The sequence below is a fragment of the Phodopus roborovskii genome, unplaced genomic scaffold, assembly GCF_943737965.1.
Source record: "Phodopus roborovskii unplaced genomic scaffold, PHOROB, whole genome shotgun sequence".
In the NCBI taxonomy this organism is placed as follows: Eukaryota; Metazoa; Chordata; class Mammalia; order Rodentia; family Cricetidae; genus Phodopus; species Phodopus roborovskii.
Window position 1 is genome coordinate 21,835,427 of NW_026126434.1, and position 23,054 is coordinate 21,858,480.

Here is a 23,054-nt window from a genome sequence, read left to right on the forward strand (position 1 = left end):
AAGACTTAACAGTCTCCCCAGAAACATTAGTTCACTCAAGACATTCATGAGCACAGGGGTAGGCTTAAAGAGACAGAGTAGCACCACAGGAGGTTAATGCAATCACAGGTTTGAACAGACAGGAAGGCACAAGGGGGCCAGGTAGGAAAGTGCCAGGCACCTGAGGCAGCTCTAACAAAGGACTCAGAGAGAGGAAAGCAGGAAGTAAAGGGAGATAGAAGGAAGAGCCCGGGCTACAAAGGGTCCCTGGGTGATGTATGTAGGAATGAGCTTCGCTGGGGGCATAGCAGACGTGGCACAAGACTGGGGCATGTTTGGGACACTGATTCGGGTACTGATGACAAAATCTTGGCAGGGGCTGTACCGTGAATTCAATCCCTATCATCTAACCCACCAAATAACAAACCACAGATCAGAGGGAGTGAGTGTGTGATGGGGATGAAGGACGCTCCTGACGCTTACCAGATACACATGGGAACTTGATGCAGGCCTTACCATTTGAGGAACATTCGGAGGGAGTCCTTCCGGAGACAAGGCTGCTCTTCAAAAATCTTCTCTTTGAGGACCAGGCCTTTGCTATACTGGCAATCTTTCTCCAGGGCTTTGCAGATAAAGTACAGACATGCTAGCAGGAAAGAAACAGGTTAGGAGCTAAGACTGCTTTCACAACTCTAGCCTTCCAGTTAACACCAGGAAAATGTTCCCACTCTGGAATTAAAATACACAACAATAATGGTGAGCTGGCATCTCACCCAACTCAATTAGTAACAACTGCTGAGACTACCATATCAAGAATACGCCAGAACACACACCTACAGGTGAGTAGGACAGCCAGTACCAGAAGCAAACAGACTGTATGACTTTCCTATACAGCCTTAACCCTGTGATTTCATATTTAGTAACTGCTGCTGAAAAAAAAATTTTTTTAGAGCTCACAGTGATTAGCTATTGGCTCATATCCTTAAAAATATCTGGTCACCTCAGCTGTGAGAGTGGCAATGCCACCCAGTGGGCCTAGAGGACAAGAGCATCAAGCCAAAGACAATTATTCCTAAACTTAAGGACTTGATGAATTTGCCTAAGTTCTGGGTTTATCTGGAACTTTTCAATCCCCTTTTTTCTATTTCTCACTTTGGGGATAGGCAAGGGAAAGTTTCTTGTACAAACACCAACCATTATATTTTTGGAACACATAAACTATCTGGCTGGGCCCACGGGTAAAGAAGAATTTTGCTCCAGGATAAATTACACCTCTAGTATCACATGCACATAAAATGGGCTCACCTTCCTTCTCGTTTCCACCCCACCCCATCAAGTGAAGCTACAAAAGGCAGCAAACACAGAAGCCAAGACCAGGAACCAATCTGGTGACACCCTGAACTTAGACTTCCTAGCCTCCAAAGTGAGGAGGAATAAATGTCTCCCATTAAGCCACTCAATGTGACAGGCATTTTAAGTTCAAGACTAGCCTAGGTGACAGAGGAGGCTTTTTCTCAAAAAAACAAACAAACAAACAAACAAAAAACAAAAACAAACAAATAAAAAAAAAACAAAGAACAACAACCCAAAAAGGCACGATGGTACACAAAAGAAAAGGAGCATCCTTTAGAGAACACATTACTATTATCTTACCCTTTACTTACAAGCCTCTGGTTAATGAAGAAAGGAAAACAGAATTAGCAAGTACGTTCTTCCTCAGCTTGACAGAAAGTCTAACGAGATCAATTTTGCTACCAGCTTACCCAAGTCAACCTCTCTCATCTGTCCCGACTCACTTGTGTAATCACTGAGGGTGTACAAAACAGTGATGAGATTGTCCAAGCAGGGCCAGTGGTCAGGATTACACCGAAGCCCTTCCTCAAAAGCATGGCGTGCCAGGGGAAGCCGGATGAGCCTCAGGGCCACGTGTCCAATTTTATACCAAAGGTTGACGTCTGTGGAATCCAGCATCACCGCCTAGAAGCAGTATAAGCAGAGGGTAAATGTATGCACTTAGATTTCTCACTGAGCAGGCAAAGAGGGGACAAAACACTGGTCCAGCTATATCAAGATAATGTGCCTACTTATAATAAAGCTGGTCTACTTTCCTAGAGTCACATGTTTCTAAGACCCAGAGAAAATGACACATAAAAAGTTGCATGGAGGCCAGGAGCACTTGGGAGGCAGAGGCAGGCAGATCTCTGTGAGTTCGGGGACAGCTTGGTCTACAGAGCTAGTTCCAGGACAGCTAGGGCTACACAGAGAAGAAACCCTGTCTTAAAAAACCAAAAAGTCATATGGAACAGGGCATGGTGACTCACACCTATAATCCCAACATTCGGGAGGCTGAGGCAGGAGACAGCAAGTTCAAGACCTACCTGGGCTATAAAGTAAGTTTCAGGACAGCCTACACTACATAATGAATTCCTTAAGAAATGCATGTTATGTAATAAGCCATGTCTGTAATCCCAGCCCTTGAGGAGGATTAAGAAATCAAGGTCATCCTCCCTTCATAGCCCTGAAATACACGAGACTGTTACACAAAACTTACTTTTTAAAAATGTTACTCCACATAATATGCTAATGGAAACACTTGTGTTCCTTAGATATTTAATGGTAAGTGAAAGAAGACTCTTGAGGGAAAGCTCTGTCTGTAAAGAGCTTGCCTAACAAACATGAGGACCCGAGTTTGATCCTCAAACCCATTAAGAATACTGTACATGTTTGTTCCTAGGGCTGGAATGGCAGAAACAGAATGGCCTGAGATTCACTGGCCAACTAGACTAGTTCTAACTGGTTGAACTCAAGGCCAGTAAGAGACCCTGTACCAAAAAAGCAGGACATGCTCCCGAGGATAGCATTCCGGGTAAAAGCAGCTGCTGGAAAGATAGCTCAGAGGTTAGGAGCACTTGCTGCTCCTGCAGAGGATGCCAGTTTGATTCCCGGCACCCATGTCAGTCAGCTCACACTTGTAACTCCAGCTCTCAGGGGATTGATCTGAAGCCAAAGGCACTAACAAGTGCCTGCAGTCATATACACATACTCACACATACACATAATTAAAAATATACCTTTAAAACAAATCAAAAGAAGAGGAATCGGATACAAAGAGAATATGGAAGTCTTACATGATTCTAGAAAAAACAATAGGCTTTCAGAAGACCTTAGTTCACATCACTGCTCCAACATTAAGTAGACAAATGACCTAAGCCTGTGTCCTCATCACTGAACTGAGGATAAGGTCACCCTCCTTGCAAACGGCATGAAACTGCATGGAGAGCACTTAGCACACTATCTGGTGTATCAGAGATGCCCACAGAGAGAGCAACAAAAATAATGCCAATGTTATTATGACTAGAGTGCACTGAATACAGGTGTCAGGCTCTGGTCTTCATAACTAAAAAATGCACCAACTTGTTACTTTGCTCCAAACTTGCTAGGTGATCCTCCAACCTCAGCCCCTCCACTGCTTGGCTTATAGATATGTACCACTATGCCCAGCTTTACCCTCCCCCCTTTTTTTCTCCTATCACATTGGTATAAACTTGGAGGTTTGAATGGATTAAATGAGTTGCCTACAGTCACATGTGTACTGATGGTAGAAAATCTCACATGAAGTCCTCTGCTTTCCTAGTCCCTAGCCCTGCTTTCCAGGCCTTTTTGCATTTAATAATATCTTGGGCTCAGTAGCCTGGTGGGACACCATTACAAATCCTTCTTTCAGTCAATAAGACCACATTATATCCAACTCATGGATTTTGTAAATGGGTACTTGAGTAGTACCAACTCCATACCTCCAAATAGAATTCCATGGCTGTCTCTAGATCGTCTCGCTGGGCTGCCAGCTGGGCCAGGTTCTTGTATGTGGAATATTTTAGTATCAGTCCAGGGTGTTTCAACCCTTCTTTCTCATCTCCGGATGAAACGGCCTGAGAAACACAGAAGCAGAATTGGCACCATGCATGACCCTACAGCTTCAGCGAGCAATCAACAGGGATCCTGATTTCCAGGCCAGCTACTGCCCGAGACAGCCCAGTTCACCTCACCTGGGGAATCCTTGGCAAACCCAATAGCTCCAATCATACAAAGAAAGGCCAAACTATGAAGTACTCTGCAAAAATTTGGTAATCAAGGAAGACAGGAGACCCCTCTCTACCCCTGCTGCTGGACCCCAGCTGCTCAGTGTAGCTAGTAACATTATCAGTTCTGACAAACCAGCCCAGCCAGTCCCCCTATTCAGGGACAAGTGTGAAGAGGCTTCCTGGAGTGAGCAGTCAGGACCTAAAGCTTTGCCCCAGGAGGACAAGCTCCTGACTTTGGATCATCACACAGCTACCCACAAGATATTCCAACTAAAGAGCTGCTGTCAGTGAACTCTATAATAAAAGGACAGTAATCTTAGCCTGATAGCAAATATGAATATGAGATCAAACAATATAGGATTATAAACATCTTTAACATATAAAAAATTACTCACTGTTGCTTTTATAGCAATGCCTTAAAAACATTTAATCTTACAAGAAATCACTGAATAAAAACTATTGCCGGAGTCAGGCGTGGGGTAGCACATGACTTTAATCTCAGCACTTAGGAGGCAGAAGCAGGCAGATCTCTGTGAGTTTTAGGTACAGAGTAAGTTCCAAGACAGCCACGGCTACACAGTGAAACCCTGTCTTGAACCCCCATTCACTCCCCAAAAAAACTGTCTGGGCATGGTGATACAAACTTTTAATCATAGCATTGAAGAGGCAGCGGCAGGCAGAATTCTGTTAAAGGTCAACCTGTCTACATAGGCAATTCAGGCTAAACTGCATTCAGCACTCAGTTGGTGGGGTAGGACAATTAGTTCAAGGCTAGCTTTGGCTACACAGAAAATTCAAGACTAGCCTGGGCTGCATGAGCTCCTGTCTCAAAAAGAAAAAAACTAAAACCAAACACACATGCACATATACATGTATGTACACAGACAGACACTGAAAAGCACTGTGTAGGGTATTCCATGCTTACAATCCCAGCATTTAGGCGAACCTGAAGTTTCAGGCTAGCCTGGACTTCAAAGTGAGACTCTGTCTCAAAAAACACAGCCCAGCCTCCCAGTACCTCACCTCCCGCAGCAGGCGCGCCTCCAGGAGCTCATGATAGGCCTTGGCAGACTCCTCAAACCTGTCATGCTTCTGTAGATCCAGGGCCTTGTGGTATAAGGCAAAAGCCTCTGCTTCCTGCAAACCAAGACATGAGATGTCTCACACCACACTAAAGTTGATCTTTTTAAACCAAAAATGTCAACTGTCAGCCATAGCCTCTAGAGCAAAGAAAATTCTACTACTCAGTGTCCAGACCTCACTACTGGGAAAGATAAGAGTTCTTTTAGGGCATACACAGAGAGATGCAGGCACCACTGAGGGAGGCAAGAGGCAGCACACAAGGGCAGAGTATGGAGCTCCTCAGCGTGACTATCTCCCAAGTGAAACAAGCTCAACACAAGCCAGCCACCAGCACAGTGCAAGTTCCCTTGAGAAAGCCCATGAAGGATATGCCTGGACTCATTTAAAATGTGCAGCAAGGGCTCCCTCCAGGGAAGGTCTTGGAGTACATACCTGGGCCTCCTTTGTCTGGACTTTGTGGCCTTTGAAGCTTTCTTCATGGTCATCCTCAACTGTGGAGCTGGCATTTAAGGCTGCAATTCGAATCTGGAAATGTTCAGAGGAGCTACTTAGATGAATACAATCCTGCTTCCAACACATTCTGGGCTACTATGAAAAGCTATGGCAGACTGAGCCACCAACAGTCACCCAGAGGAAAAACTAGAATAAGAATTTGTCTTGAGGACGATGTCAATAAGAATGGAAAGTCAACCTTGGATACTGTCCACCACAAAATAAACAGAGGCTCGGGGCACCGGATTCTGCTAACACAGTACAAGACCCATGTGTTAAAATAACAATCCCAGCCAGGCGTGGTAGTGCATGCTTTTATTCCCAGCACTCAGGAGGCAGAGGCAGGGGGATCTCTGTGAGTTCGAGGCCAGCCTGGTCTACAAAAAGAGTTTCAGGACAGCCAGAGCTGTTACATAAAGAAACCCTATCTCGAAAAAACAAAACAGAACAACAATCACAATGAAACATGTCAATCTTGTGTCTTCCTACAAATGTGATTGAAGCCCTACAAGGAACAGCCAGTCAGTATCCTTATCCACAGGTGTAGCAATAGCCTTCCTGGAAGGAAGGCTGCATAAGGAAAACATCCCTTACCTCCCAGGAGCAAAGTGACAACACTGTCACCAACAACTTAGGCAGGCATAAGCTCTTACCATATTCAGAGATTCAGCACCACCACGGAGGATCACTTCCCATCACTGGTAGAGGATGTGCCAGTCCACAGCCCCCTAAAAAGGAAACAGGACCAGGAGTTCAGGAAGACCCAGAAACGGCACAGTGCTAAGGCCCACCTGTGTCTTAGAAATTTGGGAAAAAAACAGAATTAAAGGAAGGCAAACCAGTTTGAAGTCAGTAAAAGATGATGGGGGTGGCAAGAGTATGGTGATATTAGAACTTCGTATGTTGTTCCTGGAAATACCAAACAGCCCCGATGCAAAATGCATTGGCAGTTCCTCAAGGTGCTAAACAGAATCAGCATGTGATCTGCCAAGTTCCACTCCCATGCATTTACTCAGAAGAAAACAGGCCCCACACCAAACTAGCTCATGAATGGACATAGCAGCATTATTCCCACAGGCTTAAAGGAGAAGCCACCACAATAGCCATAAACCGATGAACAAATACAATGGGGAAAGTCCATGGAAGAACACTGTCTATTCATAAAAGAATAATATTCTGATACATGCTCCAATATGAAGGAACCTATAAAACTAAGCTAAATAAAAGACGACACATGCAAAAGAGTCAACACTGTCTGGTTCCAGTTATGTGACATATCTGGAATAGACAGAATGGACCAGCAGGCAAGGAGAATGTTGAGATCAGCCAGTGCCCCACTTGCTCCAAGTCTATATTGTGGAAAATTCTGGTTCTTCAGACTGTGCCTTGCTCTCAGAGACTTCATTTTACAAGCAGCTTTGAGCCCCATTTTGAGAATGGAGGCTGACTATGTACATGGTGGACATGTGAACAGTCCACCTGTTTAGCACCACCATACAGCACAGACTGAAAAATTACTTATTCCTGGGACTAGAAAGGTTGCCATACTATACATTTATCGGGTGAACTGGGGCTGTGGGAGCACACGGGCATATTAAAATTATATCAGGAAAACTAGGCCCAACAATTTACTGGACATGCCAGACTAAGGAAAGAGGTAGAAGCCAGCACTGTGTTGGCAACAGCCCCCACGCACCTATCTGACCATCTGGTGTGTGTGCATCAGGGCTGACAGGCAAGCAAATCCCAACTTTCCCAGTAGCTTCAGGTCAGCTATGTCCCAGCTGTTGACAGAACCTAACCAACCGCTGCTGCTTGTACTAGCTGCCCATCTGGACCTAGTATTGCCGTTTCCCCTCTCTCTGCCAATGGACTCAACCCCGCAGCTTTGCTCTCAAATCCACAGCCAAAGGCGGTCTGGCTCATAACAGCTTCCCTGGAAGTGGACCATTATCTGCATTCCCACCACCTTTCCTACTTCTCAGGACTCCTGAAACCCCTTGAACTCTGCTATGGCCTCTTACCCCTTGTCAGCAATTCTAGAGAGGGAGGGAGGGAGATGGGGGGGGGGTCGAGGGGGAGAAGGAAAGAGGGAGAAAAGGAGGGAGGGAGGGAGAGGGGAAGGGAAGGAGGGAGAGGAAGAGGGGGAGAGAGAGAGTGTGTGTGTGTGAGTGAGAGAGAAAGAGAGAGAATCCACTCATCTGGATTCAGGGAACTCTGAAGCAGCCAACACACAAGACTGTTTGTGCATGGCTAAAACCATGGTAACTTCCTAACAACTTGGACATTCCACATGCACGAAGTACAAACTGGGGGCACTGCACCCAGTGTCTGTTTCCTCTTCTCTTCTGCGTCTTTGCCAGACGCATGTTCTTGTATGGAGATACATCACCATCACAAAAGAGTTACTGTGTAATTTGTAATATGTAACCTAAAGTTAATATTAGGAACTAACATCAGAATAAAGAATCTGCATTTACCTCTCAATCAGATCATCAAGGAAAGTGAGGGTGTCTGGCAAACTGGTACCACAGAAACTGCCATACCTTGTGAATCTGTTATTCTGCTACTACTTATCATTATTTTATTGTTGTTGTTGTTTGGGTGCTGTAGAAAGAGAAACATTTGCATCTACATTTCTGACCTAGTATGCTCAAAACAGAGAAGGGCTACCTGGAGAGTTCTGTGGTTTGCACAGTATTGGTCCCCTCCAGCATGCACCCTGAAATCTGGTTCCCAATGTAACAGTGTTGAGAGAAGATGGGGCTGGGCGGGAGAGATGGTTTAGCACTGCAGATCACTTAGCTTCTTGCAGAGTACAAGTTCAGCTCTCAAGACCCCATGTCAAGCAACTTACAACCACCTGTAAGTCTAGACAGTACAATATCCTCTTCTGACCTCCAAGGCTCCTCCCACTCACCCATGTGCACAAACATACATAGCCACACATATAACTAAAGAGAAGAAATCTTATGTCTGTGATCTAGTGCTTCTATAGCAAGATGAAAAGTAAACACAGGAGATGCCCTGGAAGCTCCCAGATCAGCTAGCCTGGTGTACACAGCAGTGAACAAGAGACACTGATTTCAGAACAAAGAAGGGCGAGGGAGATCACTCAGCCTGAAAATGCATAAGCTTGACAACCCCAGTTCCATCCCCAGAATCCACATAAACACGGAAGTGAAAAACCTGCACAGAGCTGTCCTCTGACCTCTGCATGTGTGCTGTGTCGTGTGTACATCCACCCCAACACACACACACACACACACACACACACTCACACACACACACACACACACACACACACACACACACTAAACTGGGATGGAGAGGTGGCTCAGCAGGCACAGGTGCTTGCCATGTAAGCCTTACAATCCAGGTTCAATCCCTGGAGCCCACGGGGGTGGAAGGAGAGAACCAACACCAAAATGAATGCTCTGACCTCCACACACATCATATACACAGTAATATGTAGTGAGGTAGTCCTTCTGTAGCACTGACCACGCCCATTGGGGGTGGAGCGATGGGCGGAGGTGACCTGAGGAAGGAGGTCGGAGGGGGCCAGGAAGGCGCTCTCTCTTGCTGGCGTGACTCGGACAGGAGAGGATCGGGTTGAATTTCCTGGTGTTCATCTGGCTAGGTTGTAAGTTATTTCTCCCTGAATAAACATCTATTCGGCCTATTTGTTTATCCTGATCCTTATTTACCGCAATAGTAATATTTTAAATTCCTCTTTTTTTTATGTGTATAGGTGTTTTGCCTGTATGTATACCTGTGTGCTACATGTGTGCCTGGTATCTACAGAGGCTAGAAAAGGACATTAGCTCCCCTGAGACTGGAGTTACAGGCAATTGTTTGCTGCTATATGTGTGCTGGGAATCTAATCTGGGTCTTCTGGAACACAGCCAGTGCTCTTAACTATTGGAATCTTTCTGACCCCAAAAATGGTCTTAAAAGGGGAGAGGGAAAAAGGCAAGGACCAACACCCAAGGTTGTCCTCTAACCTTCACATCTTCACTACAGCAAGTACAAAACACACACACACACACACACACACACACACACACACTGACTTTCCACAAACATAGATAGTTCTGATCAAAGCCTGTCACTAAGGGTGAAGATGACTCCGTTGATAAAGAGGTTACTGTGCAAACATGAGGCCCTCAGCTCAGAGCCCCAGCGTACATCTACAAGCCTAGAACTAGAAACAGCTACAAGCCTAGACTAGAAACAGCTACATATGACCCCTGGAGCTCCCTGGCCAGCCAACTAGTGAGAAGCTTCAGGTTTGCAAGAAAGAAACCAAAAAAAAAAAAAAAAAAAAAAAAAAACAACTTCTAGGTAAGCTTTGTTGACACCCATAGGAATTCTGCCCCTTTCTGAACAGAAACAGAGAAGAATGGAAGGGAGGAAAGTGGGGGGGGGGATGTCAAGAGGAGAGAGGGGAAACTATGATTGGGATGTAAAACAAATGAAAATATTTTTAAAAAGTAAATCAAACTAAAACAAATGTAACAAAATATAAAAGTGAACCGTGATTAAATCATGTTAAAAAAAATCATAAAATTATGTCCATAAGGAAACTGCTTAGCACTTAAAAGCACTGGCTGCCCTTGCTGAGAACCCAGGTTCGGCTCACAAATCAGGTGGCTCACCACCACCTGTAACCCAGTTCTAGGGATCCAGTGCCCTCTTCTGGCTTCTGCAGGTACTGTATGCTCATGATGCAAGCAGCTACACACAGATGTCTTAAAACAAATTTAACGTTTTTAGATTAAAAATACCTGACAAAATTCAATACCGATGAACAGAAAAACATCTAAAGAAAATGGGAACTGAAGGAGTTTCTTGTCATAATATAAATGCCTTGGTCCTAAGGCCAAAATAGTATTTAGTGGAGAAACACTACAAACAGGAATAAAAAGTAGGCTGGCCATCATCTCCGTTACTACTCACTATTGCACTAGGACGATCGGCCAACAATGAGAACAGGAAAAGCAAACTGAGGTTTAAGAATGGGTATGAAAGCTAGGTTTAATCTCAGCACTGTGACCTCAGCACTGGGAGGCTAGGCAGCAGGACTGTGAGCTCAAGGCCAGCGTGGGCTATATGGCAAGACCCTGTCTCAAACAAAATAAAGGACTGAATACAAAGTAACACTGCTGTGCTGATAATAGAAAAAAAAAATCTTCAAAACCATAATCAATGGCAACCTTATACACTAATAAAAGAGCTGGGCAAAGTAGCAAAATATACAACAGTACAAAGCCAATTAGCCAGGAGCATGGCTCAGCAGAAAAGAGCACCTATTGCACTTGCAGAGAATACAACCTTGGTTTCCAGCACCAGCGTCAAGTGGCTCACAGCCATCTGTAACTCCAGCTCCCGGGAATCTGATGCACCCTTCTGGCCTTCCTGGGCAACTGTACTCATGGGCACATACCCACACACAAACATAATTTTAAAAGGTGGCCCATGCCTTTAATCCCAGCACTCCGGTGTTATGATAAAGTGTGGTGAACCTTGGCGGATTCCACGGCAGGCGAGGATGAACTAGGCGGAGTGACAAACAGGCCAGGCAGACAGCTTAAGTGAGAAGTTTTATTAAAAAGGGGAGGGGGAGAAAAGAGGTAAAGAGACACACAGAGAGAGCACACAGGAGAAGAGGGAGACAGAAAAAGTCTTATCTGCCCCCTTGGGAACAGCAAGAGAGAGCGGAAAGAGACCTTAAGTGGGCGGAGGTCTTTCTTTTACAGGGGTCCTTTGCACCTGGGCTGACCAGCGCACTGCCTGAGTGCATTCTGCCAGGTGACGTGCAGGCCAGCATAATGCCTGAATCCTTACATCAGGAGGCAGAGGCAGGTAGATCTTTGAATTCAAGGCCAGCCTGGTTGACAGAGTGAGGTCTAGGACAATGAGGGCTACAAGGATAAAATTTGTTTTGAAAAAACAAAACAAAAAAAAAAGCTAAAAAAAGAAACCTTAAAAGTTAAAAAAATAATTAAAATCATCTGAAGATTAATATAAAAATCGATGCATACAACCATAAACAGGAACTATGGTGGTACAGTTTCCATGGCCCAAGGTCGCATGATAAAGAAAAGAACTTAAGCCTCTCGCCACGGTCACCCAGTGATAACCATGTAGGGCCTAGTGGCATCTAGGAGGCAATCCTTTTTTTTTTTTTTTTTTTTTGGAGGTGGGGTGGGAGGGTGGGAGCTCGAGACTAGGTTGACCTTGCACTCACAGACATCCAGAGTACAGCCACCCCAAATCTAAAGCATGATTAAAATCATTGTCATTCTTATTACATTGACAACACGTTACAACCACATCGGCATGTAAATATACTGACAAGAATTTGCCAGCCCCGGAAGGAGACCATTCTAAATTCTGTTTCTAAACAAAGTAACTGTCCACACTCATGTCCAATTAAGAAGTCAAGTCTTATTTAAAGAGTTAAGCAGCTTCCCAAATCCACAGGTGCGGAAACCGGGAGTGCCAGGTGAAGCCGATCTGCCTGCCTCCCCCAGGGAGGATGTTCAGCGGAATGGTTTGCAGCCGGTGTAAGCCGCTCCTGGAACTTTAAAAAACCATTTAAAAAAAACAAAACAAAACAACATACAAAAAAACCTTCCCTCGGTCTCCGTTGCCACCCGTGTAAATACCACACTCACCTCGCCGGGCGGCTGTGAAGGTGAATGAAAGGACGCACCGAAAGGGATGGCTTCGCGACGCAGTCACAGTGACCCACCCAGGGCACCTCGGGGCGGCGGCGAGAATCGCGCGGAGGAGCCGGCATGGGCAGAAGGCCCGGTCCGGTGCTCGCGGGTCTCGGGTCTGGCTTCGGCCCCACGGCTGTGAGGATGCGGAAAGCCGTCGCGGCCTTCTCGCGTGGTTCCGCCTTCTCCCGCTCACCGCAGCCGTGCGCACGCCCCGGGGACACTCGCAAACCCTATCCTCCGGAACTCGCCCGGCGTCTCCACGGCAACGACCGGAGCACCCAGACTCCTGTGCGTCACACGCTCAACAAGGATAGCGCTTATTGGCTGGAATGCCGGCTGTATCAGCCAATCGGCGGACGCTCGCGCCACTCGCTGTCTGAGCAGATTCGCAGGCGGCCTGTAGGCTGTGTCTCTGAGCTTCCCACGCGTGGGGGCGCTCGCCCGCTGCTGTTACAGTTCTAGAGTACTGAGTTCCTGTAGGACTCAATAGTTTTTTAAAATTTAGTATGTGCATTGGCGTGAAGGTGTCAGATCCCCTGGAACAGGAGTTACAGATAGTTATGAACTGCCATGTAGGTTCTGGGAGTTAAACCCGGGGTTTCTGGAAGAGTAGTCTGTGCACTTAACCGCTGAACCATCTCTCCAGCCCTCAGTTTTGTTCTTTTTAAGACAGTGTCTCACACCACAGTCCAAGCTACCCTCGAACTTGTGGCAACCGTCTTGTTTCGGTTCCCGGGCTACTGGGGTTTCTGGCTGACCCCACCACATACTACCATTTGCAGCGTTTATGAAGCGCGAGTTTGTAGACTGGGACCCAAAAGTCACTAAAAGAAGGGCATTCATGCCAAAGATCGGGGCAGGTGTCATGAAGGTTATGGGAACCTGAGCAGAACTCTGGCAGGACTAGATAGGGAGCTGGAACTGGCTCGGCTGTTATATCGCCCTTCCTGAAGGAAGTCGTTGGCTGTTTTATGGTTGGGGTTTGTGTGTATGTGCGTTTGGTTTTGTTTGTTTTCCGTGTTTGCAACAGGGTCTCACTAAGGACCCTGCCTGGTCTGGAACTTGTTATTTATACCAGGCCAACCTCAAATTCAGAGATCCACCCGCCTCTGCCTCCTAAAGCAGAGATTAGAGGTATGCAGCACAGCCAGCCTGAAAGACTTAGAAACCCAAATGGTCTAAAGCAGAAGGGGGGTTGGGGGTAGCAGACCCAGTTAAGAAAGGGGTGTGGATAAGTGTTTCAGGTTTTGACCTGAAAAGTCCAAAAGGTCTTGGTAAGGACCCACTGTAGAAGAAGTTAGTCTCTTGAGAGTTAGTCAAACACTTAGGGCACACATCTTTAATTCCAGCACTTGGGAGGCAGAGGCAGATGTGTGTCTATTAGTTCGAAGCCAGCCTGGTGGACAAATCAAGTTCCAGTACAGCTATGGCTGCTCCACAGAGAAACCCTATCTTTAAATACAAAAACCCCTAATGGCAGCGAGAATAATACTGAATAATTCAATCAGTCCAGTACAAAAAATAAAAAGCTTTATTATGATAGGAAGTATAGACTTCAGGGGAGGGAGGAATGGAAAGAACAAAACAAATTTAAATTATATTAAAGTTGTGTAAATAATGGGTCATGGTGGCTTAGACCTCAGCCTTTGCACACTAGGGAGGCTGGGGTAGGAGGATCAAGTTCCCAGCCAGCCTGGTTTACACAGAAAATTCAGGACAGTCAGTCCACATAGAAAGTCCCTTTTTCAAAAGTATAAATAAATTAAGCATGAATTAAATGCTTATTGGATCCGATTCCCATCACTCAGTTCTTGAAAACTTTGATAAAGACCCTATCAGGGATCTGCAGGACAAGGGTTCAAAGGTGGAAAACAATATTGATCATTCCAGATCCTCAAAAGATCAAAATTAGCAGAAAACAAAGCTTGGGAGTCACACTGGGGTAGGGAGAATATTGGAGTAGTGAGAGGCCAATCCACACAAGTCAATATGGAGAGGTCAATATGGTAGGATTGGTAGATTTAACATGGAAAGACTGTTGCCTTTTGGTATGTCTGAAAGTACCATCCCCTGGTGTTGTGTAACTATTCTCAAAATTGAAACATCCCCTCCTAGGAGCAAGCTGTTGGCTCACAAGTCTATATGAGGCTTGGTCAGCTTCTGAAACTTAGAAGATTCACAGACCTCCTTCTGTCCTGTTTAGCTGCATATTGTTTTATTGACACAGCTAGAGTTATCTGAGAAGAGGAACCTCAATTGAGACAATGCCTCCATCAGACTGGCATATAGGCAAGTCTTTAGGTTATTTCCTTGGTTAACAATTTGTTGTGAGATCCCAGGCCGCCGGGGACAGTGCCACCACTAGGCAGATGGTCCTGGGTTGTATAAGAAAGGAGGCTGAGGAAGTCATGAGGAGCAAGCCAGTATCATCCATCCATGGTGGATGCTTTGATTCTTCGTCCAGGTTCCTGCCTTCAGTTTCTGCCCCAACTTTATTTCATGATGGACTACAACTGTAAGGTATAAAGTGAAATAAACCCTTTCCTCTCCATGTTGTTTTTTGTGGTGTGGTTTTAGGTTTTTGTTTGTTTTGTTGCTGATTGTTTGGGAGGGTTGTTTTGTTTTGTTTTTGTATAACAGCAATAGAAAAGCAAACTGAGATCCCTTCCAACAATGGCTAAGAAGGGGAGACTTTCATGTCAGTCAAGCTGCCTGCATGTTGTTCACTGAGCTCTGGGTGTGCAGCTTTTTTGAGTGCATAGGCTTTTCAGTGTTGCATCTACATTTGAGTTGCTCATGTTCTGTAAGTAAACTCCCACCCACATTCATTAAGTAACTTTCTTTTGTCTGTCATCAGTGCAGAGTGAATAGACAGACATCTGTTAATGTCTCCCCAAGAAAAGTCACATAACATCAGGTCTGTAAATATTAACATTCAACCTGCAAACATCTCTTGAGCTACTTTAGCAATCAGGGTACCTTGGCAGAAGGACTGAGTGCAGAAACAACTGGACAGTAAGACAGGAAGAACTCCATGTCTACATTTTGGGAAAGACTTCAGCAGTGCTCAAATTAAAACACAACAGAGACAGGAAGACTCTATTTAGCAATTGTGTATACTCCACAGGGCAAACATCAGTTTGATGTTTCATTGGCTTACACTAATAATACAGATCATTAAACGTCTGTTCAGGAAAACAGCACTGAGCAGAGTTCAAAAGTCCATGGCTGTCAAATGCCATGCAACATCTGGAAAAGCAACAGAGATAGAGATATCCTATAAGCCCTTCCCACTGGGCCTCTAAACTGGGCCTCTAAATGCAAGATAGGGCATGTAGGTCATGAATGCCAATCCTACAGCATCAAGTGACAATCAAGGAGCCTGCAGCATATGTTATGGTTATGCAGCTTGGTTTTCTTGTGGGACTCCTAACAGTGGGAGCAGGGACTGACTGACTCTTGCCTGCTTTGGGGACCCTACTGGGTTATCTTGTCCAGCCTTAATATGAGGGGAGGTACCTAGTCTTATTGCAACTTTATGTTTGGTTGATATCCCTGGGAGGTCTGCCCTTTTCTGAAGGGAAACAAGTGGATCAGAGGAGAGGAAAGGGAGGGAAGAGCTGGGAGAGGCAGGAGGGGAAACTGTGGTGTGCATGTAATATATAAAAGAAGACTAAATAAATATTTTTAAAATGGCTTTCCTTCTGTTTCTAGTAGCAGGTGCTGTACTGTATTGTATTTCCATGATAGATATGTTGGGATGTGATTTTGCAAGGCACATAACTGAGGATTCTCAACAGAAGTAAAGGAAGAAGTTCATGTTCTTAGAGGGATCATGTCCTGAAAGCTTAGCCATTGCTATTCCCTGCCAATCACAGCACTCCATGAAGACTGGATACCCCAGGTCATCCAAACAAGAGTACAGGAGCCTCAAGATAGCAGGGGGTTCAGAAAGTTCCAGGTAAGACTAACCGCACTAGCCTAGAAGTGGCTATAGACAGCATTACTCTCCAGGCTAAGTCCTTCTCCTCCAAGTTGAATCAAAGCCATGAGAACAGAAAACATGCCACTTCTGTTATCAAGTAAGCCCAATTTTCATAAGCCAAATCCACTGCCCATGACAGCTTAGAATGCCAAGGAAGGAAGTGAGGAGGAAAAGAACTCATGTTTAAATGAGTTCTCTTTGTTTGACAGAAGAATGAGGAACAGCCACTGTGAGGTCACCAACATTTCTGCAGGGAGAGGCACCTGAAACTGACAGCCACCCATTATGACTCTGCTAGGAGGTGTCATTGGGAACAGCATCTACCTCACAGACGCTCTCATCCCTTTGTCCCAGTTATAAGACAGTTAACAGAGAGACGGCTCAGTGGTTATGAGCATTGGCTGTTCTTCTAGAAGACTGAGGTCCAATTCCCAGCACTCACACAGCAGCTCAGAGCCTTCTGTAAGTCCTGTCCTAGGGAATCCAACACCTCCTGGTCTCTGAAGGTACCAAGCAAGCAAATGGTACATAAACATACATAGAGTAAAACACATATATACAAAAGAAAGGAAAGAAGAAAGTTAAGCATTTCATTCTCAGAGAGTCAGACACTCCATGCGTGATTTAGCTGCCAATATGCAGATACCCACAGGTGCACTGGCTGGCTTCAGGAAGACCTGCTGTCCATGATGCTACAACACTTCGGTGTCGTCGAAAACCCTTCCCCATGCCGCATCTGGGCTGGCTCTCCATCTTTCAAGTGCCTTTGAGAACAGGTCACAGTTCCTAAGTCCTGCTTTAGATAAAGATTCATTCAACACACCCCATAAGGAGCATTACCCCAATTCCACCATAATAGTCATGCCACAGTGTTTTAAACACTTTACCTCCAACTCAAAATCAGGCAACTTTGCACACTCTGGAAAATGAGCACCGATACCTAAATACAGAGAAAGCTCTCCCTGCCAGCTTTGGTGGCCAGCCAGGTTTGCTAAGGAACAGGTGGAACTAGGTTCTCGTAGCCCTTTTACCCAAAGCCTTAAGCCATTTCTCTGAAGACTGGCCAATGAGGAGCCGTAGCAGCCAAACGAGGGGACAATACTCTTCCCAGAAACAACCAAAGCACTCTGCGTTGGCAGTCTTTTCTCTGTAAATTCTTCCACTTCCACACATTATTGAAATGTCTTTGCTTATTCTTAATGTGAATATTTTCTACCTAGTAATTGTTTGGGGGAATAATGTCTATAGCCAACTGTGATTCTTATTTATTTTTTTCAGGTAGTCCAGAATATGTAAAAAATAAGGGACAGGACTAACTCTTGGGAGCTCAGGGGTCAAGGAGACTCTTACCTTTGTTTTGGCTGTAGCACAAGGTGATTAGACTTGACAGTTTCTGGCTTTTTAGGACCTGGTGTTCTAAAGCCCCGTGTGTGTGTGTGTGTGTGTGTGTGTGTGTGTGTGTGTGTGTGTGTCTGTGTGTGTGTGTGTATGTATGTATATATATGTATTTTTTTATTATTTATTTATTTATTTACAAAAAGCTGCATTCCCAGGGAGGTGTGCCTGTACCCACAATCATAATGGCTCACCCTGTGCCATGCAGGCCTAGTACAGCAACTCTGCAGACATCCAAAGGACTTAGGATGGACGGTAGATCTGGGAGTATTAGTGGTCAGAGGCCTTCTTTGTTCCCATTGCTTAGATAAGGCAGGATGTCAGCACTGGGGATATGAAATGGGAAGAGAAGGTACCCTGGTCATTCTCCAGCCATTTGGTGAGGAATTTTCCCTCTCCTTATGGTGCAGAGGAGAACTGAAAGGTTAGGTGACTTGTCAAGAGTCACATGTCAATGCACTGGACCATCCCATCATCTGATCTCAGCATGTCACAAAAGAAACAAAACCTCAATTGCAGGAGGCAGAAACTCAGGGAAGGCTTCCAAGAACAAGATTAACTTGGGTCCATTCCCACCATCTCCCCAGGATAGCACTCCTGGGGTGAGATCATCCTCTTAAGGCACTGCTACATATCCTCTGGGAGTTCCTAGAATCTCTCATTCTTCTTAAAGAAGCTCATACTTCATACCTAGTCAATGCCGCCTGGATACACCATCTTGTTCACATAGTTGTTAGAATATGCTCTGTGAATCCAGAAATATTATATGGTCTCAGTAAAGGATACTGTCACCACCAGCCGCAAACCTGGAGGCTGACTATGTCTCCCATTATCCTCCACATCTATGGTCAATACTTCTGCAAACCCTATAGTTAGCACCATGTTCAACATCACTCAGCCAGCTGCTGTCACGTTGCACTACACATTGGTAGCTTCCTCACCCCATGCTTGGAAATAAAACACAAAGGAGGTCAAAGGGTCTCCAGAGTGGTGTTTTTAATGAGAGGCCCCAGCATCATCACTCACAAACAGGAGGTCTAGGCAAATATCACTGGAAACTAACATTATTAGCTTACAAAACAAGCTTAATGTGATGTTTCATCGGTGTCTGAAAATGAGGATGACCAACCATCTAACTATGCCCAGGTATTAATGGCTTATAAGCTGTAAGCTCTGCACAGAACATAAGGAAAGGAAGAGACAGAGACTTCTTTGGGCTCACACCACCTGTAGAATCTAAAATACAAAGCCATGTAGATGGGGATTGGGAACAGCAGCTGTTCCATTTCTAGTGGAAGGAATCACAACTCCATACTTGACACCCTAGCAAATATTACATGGCCAGATTTTCCACATTTGGCATAGTTTCTGCAAAGTGTACAGTATCAGAAAGAGTCAAGGTACACAGTGAAGCCCCAGGGATGGTCCCTGAAATGCAGCCAGCCTTATTCTCCAGGCCCAGCTCAGCAGTCAACAGGGATAGCCAGACCAGTTGCTCTCATGACCCCAATGGACTGTGCACAGGTTTAGAAAGCAAAGCCTGCACCCCAGATTTCAGCAAACATGAAACAGATTTCAGCCCCATGAATAGGAAACACTCCATTCTTTGCTCTCATGAACAACCACACCCTCTTGAGTGTCCAGGATGACAAAGAGAGATTACAGAAGCAAAGAATTCATATTGGGACTACATCCTCTTCATTTACTTGATTTCATATTTATTCATGAGGCTGGGGTAGACAAAAAATTGTGCAGTGAAGCCACAGACATGCATGTAATAGAGGTATCTGCCAGGAGGCCTCTCTAGGAAGGCCCTGGTCAGGCTCAGCAGATGCCCTGGATTCTTTGTTTCAATCACAGAAACGTCATGACAGTTCCTTTCTTTCCAATCTGCCAGGGCTCCAAGGGGATGAAGCGGATAATTATCCTTTAGGAAGCAGAAAAAGAGACGTCAGCTCCTTGGCAAACTCATTTGCCAAGGTAAAATCTCAGGCCAGCCTCTATCAGCCCATAGGGAATTTTACCAGTCTGCCCACCCCAGTTAATAATCCTTGCACCAAGACGGTCAGGTGCAAGACAGTGGCTACACATAGGCCCAGGAAAAGAACAGACATAACACAATGGTAAGAATACTTCAGTATATTCTGTGGACATTTGCATATGTCAGGCTTATATGGGCTGAGTGGGACAGTCCTCCTACTAACTGCAGGCTCCAATGGGCATCCCCAGGGCACCAGCCATTTAGTTTTTAACCAAAGCCCAGCTCAAAGCCAGGCAAATGTCAACACTGATTCAAATCTGTACAATAAATAATCCATCAAGATTAAAAAAAAAAAAAAAAAAAGGAAGAAGTGCCTAGTGATAGTCTGGCACCAGGGGGCAGCTGTGCACAGGGCTGACCCCCTCAGGTTCCCATCTGTAAAGTCGTTCTAAGGCAGTTATTATGAAGACACCAAATCTGCACATGAAGACCCTGGAAAGCCTTTGTAAGGGATAATGGGAGTAGAGAGCCTGGCACATGCAGGGCATGAGAGTGTTACAGGAGCAAGTTCCAGGACAGGTTCCAAAACAATACAGAGAAACCCTGTCTCGAAAAAACCAAAATAAAAAATAGTATTGTCTCCTCCTCAGAAGGGTGGAGTTTGAGTAGCCACCACAGGCAGACACTACTATCTTTCCTGAGCCAAAAAGGACTCCATTCTGGGAGGTTCTTCCAAAAGTATCCCCTTAGTTCCTCACTGGCATGGATAGGCTCAGGAATATGAAACTCCAACCCTGGCCCATTGCTTTTATGGAAGAGAAGGCTACAAACAGGAGATAGTTCGTGTCCAGGTTTATCTGGGATCTCTTAGGCTGTGGTAGCCCTCAAATCAAGGAGTTTAGCTGTCTGGGTCAAAGGACTTATAGCTATCCAGTGACTCTCCTGGAGCCTTATCTAGTCCAAAGGTCTTTGCCTCAGGTCATAACCAGATTCCCTCTGGAAACATTCTCCCTGAAAACCAGACAGGGACAGAGCAGGGGCCATCATAGCAGTGGTTCTGACGGTTCCTAAGCACATTCTCCACACACACGGAAACACCGGGGTTTCCCAAGCCATCCTTTACTGGGGCTTACAGGGATGGCTGCAGCTCTTCGAAGGAATCAAAATCTTGCAACCATTCTGATCACAGACCGACCGCTCCAGTGCCTAAGGCGCACTAGGTCCTGGGGTGCTTTCTGAAACCAGCAGATAATTGTATTTCCCCACCCTCGCCCCCCACCCCTGCCTCATTCAGCAGGCCCGGAGTCGGGATCACTGCGCTGGCGGCACAGCAGTCCCAAGTAAGTTCCCTTAAGTAGCCCTACATACCGGTCCTGGTCCAGGACCAGCTCCTTAGTGAGGAACTCGAAGAAGCGGGAGCTGTGGCTGCGGTTCTGCTCTGCAGTGCCCACAACACCGATGGAAGAGATCAGAAGATGGACACAGGGCTCTGTGGATCCGTTCATCAATAAAGTCATGCCAGGCCGTAATGTAACACTCACGCGCTGCAGGGAACATAAAAGTTTAATTCCGGAAGCTCGGGCAGGCCAGGCTGGCGTCTGGAACAAGCGCGCCAAAGTCTTAACGTGAGGGTCTGAGGGATGAGGGTTTGGGGACGCTGGCCAGAAACCTGGGAAATCAGTCACTTCAGGGTCACGCCTGGGAGGGGCAACCAGGAAAAGACCTGGGGAGGAAGGATGGGACACGGAAGGTCAGAGGTTAGCAGGGGCGTGGGGGTCTCTGGGGATAAGAGTAAAGGTCATTGGGAAGTCTGACCCCTAGCCCACAACTTCCGCGCGCCCAGGGTTCCCCGACCCGAGCTCACGTCTTCGGGTTTGTCCAGGATGGCGGCGGTGGCCGCACACAACCGCTTCTCTAGCCCTGCGGGCATGCGGCTAGCTGGCAAGTTCGTTTCCAACTCAATGAATGGCATGTTGGGGGACGAGAAGGATCGCAAAGCTGCAAGGGCACCTACTGCGGCCTGAGCTAGCTGAGGATCCAGAAACCCGGCACGGGGCGGGGTGGGGCGTGGCGTTACAACTAAGCCTCCCATTGGCCAGACAGCATCGGCACTACTGGGTTGGCTAGCACGGCTACGCCTCTTCTGCAGTCACGTGTGCGGGACCCAAATTACCGGAGTCGGAGCTTCTTCGTCTTTGGCCCTCCCAGTCAGCAGGGGGCTCTGTTTTCCTTTGAGTTGAGCCGGCTAAACACTCACAACACATACATTCCTGAAGGAGAGACTTCACATCGCCAGGCTGGCTTAAAGTTTCTTGAGTGATTGTGATTATATCAAATTCAATATGGGAACTACACCTTTTTTGGAACAATCTTGAGACCAGGTATCACTTGTAAATGAGATATGCCTGGGTAAAACCCTAGGGTGAGGGCATCTCCACCTAAGATACCGGACTTTGTAGTAATGAATCATTGTTCACCAGAGGGTAACAGAGTCATTTAACAAGGCAATCTGGTCGGGCAGGGGTAGGCCCTCGCTTAATCCCAGCACCTAGGAGGATCTCTGAGTTCGAGACCAGCCTGGTTGAGTTTCAGGATGGCCAGGGCTATGTAGAGAAACCCTGTCTGGAACCCCCCCCCCCAAAAAAAAGCCCATCCAAAAAAAGGCAATCTAAGTGTGTATACTAAAGGAAACAAAAGCAAATGGGCTGAGAGACACAACCATCACTCTTGTTCTGTTGAGCAATTTATTAGGTAATGGACATACCAGAGGCCCTATGGCACAAGATTACGAGGCTTGACAACTTGGAGCAGGAGACATGCAGAAGATAGCAGTCAGGGTTAGAAGACTTAGAGCAAGCAACACTGCTTGGTATAATTTGGAAAGTCAGGACATTGCTAGAAACTTCACCCATGCAAGGGACATCATGAACCAGCCCTGCACCCTGTCTATGGCAGGCAGCATCACCCCAGACAGAGGGAGGAGAGAGACCCAGAGGACAAAGGCTTACTAGTCACTCCCTCTCAGTGGCATGTGCTCAAGCCAGGGATCATAGATTTTGCACTAGGAATGAAGAGCCCAGAGGGGTCACATGGTGACAAATGTCAAAAATGGGGAGGGGGGTATCAATGTGAGAGCAGGGACAGGGGCCTGAAATGAACGCATCCTGGAGGGTGGGGCAAGGTTACAAGTTCAGTGGTTTGTAGAGTTTCAAATGAGGAATAGGGCCTGGTATTTTCCAAGTCTCTAGAGGCCAGGTAAAATCTAATGTTACAGTACAAGCAGGACAGGGACAGGGGAAGAACACTGGTGATACGTAAAGGAAATTATA

General features: G+C 46.0%; 2 protein-coding genes across 2 annotated transcripts in view; both read right to left on the minus strand.

The window, feature by feature from the left end:
- Window positions 1-12,565, minus strand: part of Cabin1 (calcineurin binding protein 1) — a 107,742-nt gene extending 95,177 nt beyond the window's left edge. The window contains exons 1-7 of the mRNA XM_051186915.1: window positions 12,317-12,565; window positions 6,290-6,364; window positions 5,577-5,669; window positions 5,085-5,198; window positions 3,774-3,908; window positions 1,776-1,956; window positions 496-625 (exon numbers count right to left, since the gene is read on the minus strand). Coding sequence (XP_051042872.1) covers window positions 496-625; window positions 1,776-1,956; window positions 3,774-3,908; window positions 5,085-5,198; window positions 5,577-5,669; window positions 6,290-6,292 — 656 coding nt within the window. The 5' untranslated portion in view covers window positions 6,293-6,364; window positions 12,317-12,565. The remainder of the gene's footprint in view (window positions 1-495; window positions 626-1,775; window positions 1,957-3,773; window positions 3,909-5,084; window positions 5,199-5,576; window positions 5,670-6,289; window positions 6,365-12,316) is intronic.
- A 6,854-nt stretch (window positions 12,566-19,419) lies between these two features.
- On the minus strand, window positions 19,420-21,741 carry Ddt (D-dopachrome tautomerase). Its single transcript, XM_051186917.1, has 3 exons — window positions 21,590-21,741; window positions 21,094-21,269; window positions 19,420-19,671 (listed from the first exon to the last, which is right to left on the minus strand). Exons 1-3 carry the CDS (start codon window positions 21,695-21,697, stop codon window positions 19,599-19,601), a joined length of 357 nt encoding a protein of 118 aa, XP_051042874.1. The 5' UTR covers window positions 21,698-21,741; the 3' UTR covers window positions 19,420-19,598.
- Window positions 21,742-23,054: the final 1,313 nt, after the last annotated feature.

Excerpts from the sequence above, each read along its gene's own strand:
- Ddt (XM_051186917.1), bottom strand. The coding sequence starts at position 21,697 with ATGCCATTCATTGAGTTGGAAACGAACTTGCCAGCTAGCCGCATGCCC. Across the intron at positions 21,270-21,589 it reads TCCTGGACAAACCCGAAGAC|CGCGTGAGTGTTACATTACG; the intron begins GTGAGCTCGGGT and ends TGTTCCCTGCAG. Across the intron at positions 19,672-21,093 it reads CTGGTCCTGGACCAGGACCG|GATAATTATCCGCTTCATCC; the intron begins GTATGTAGGGCT and ends TGCTTCCTAAAG.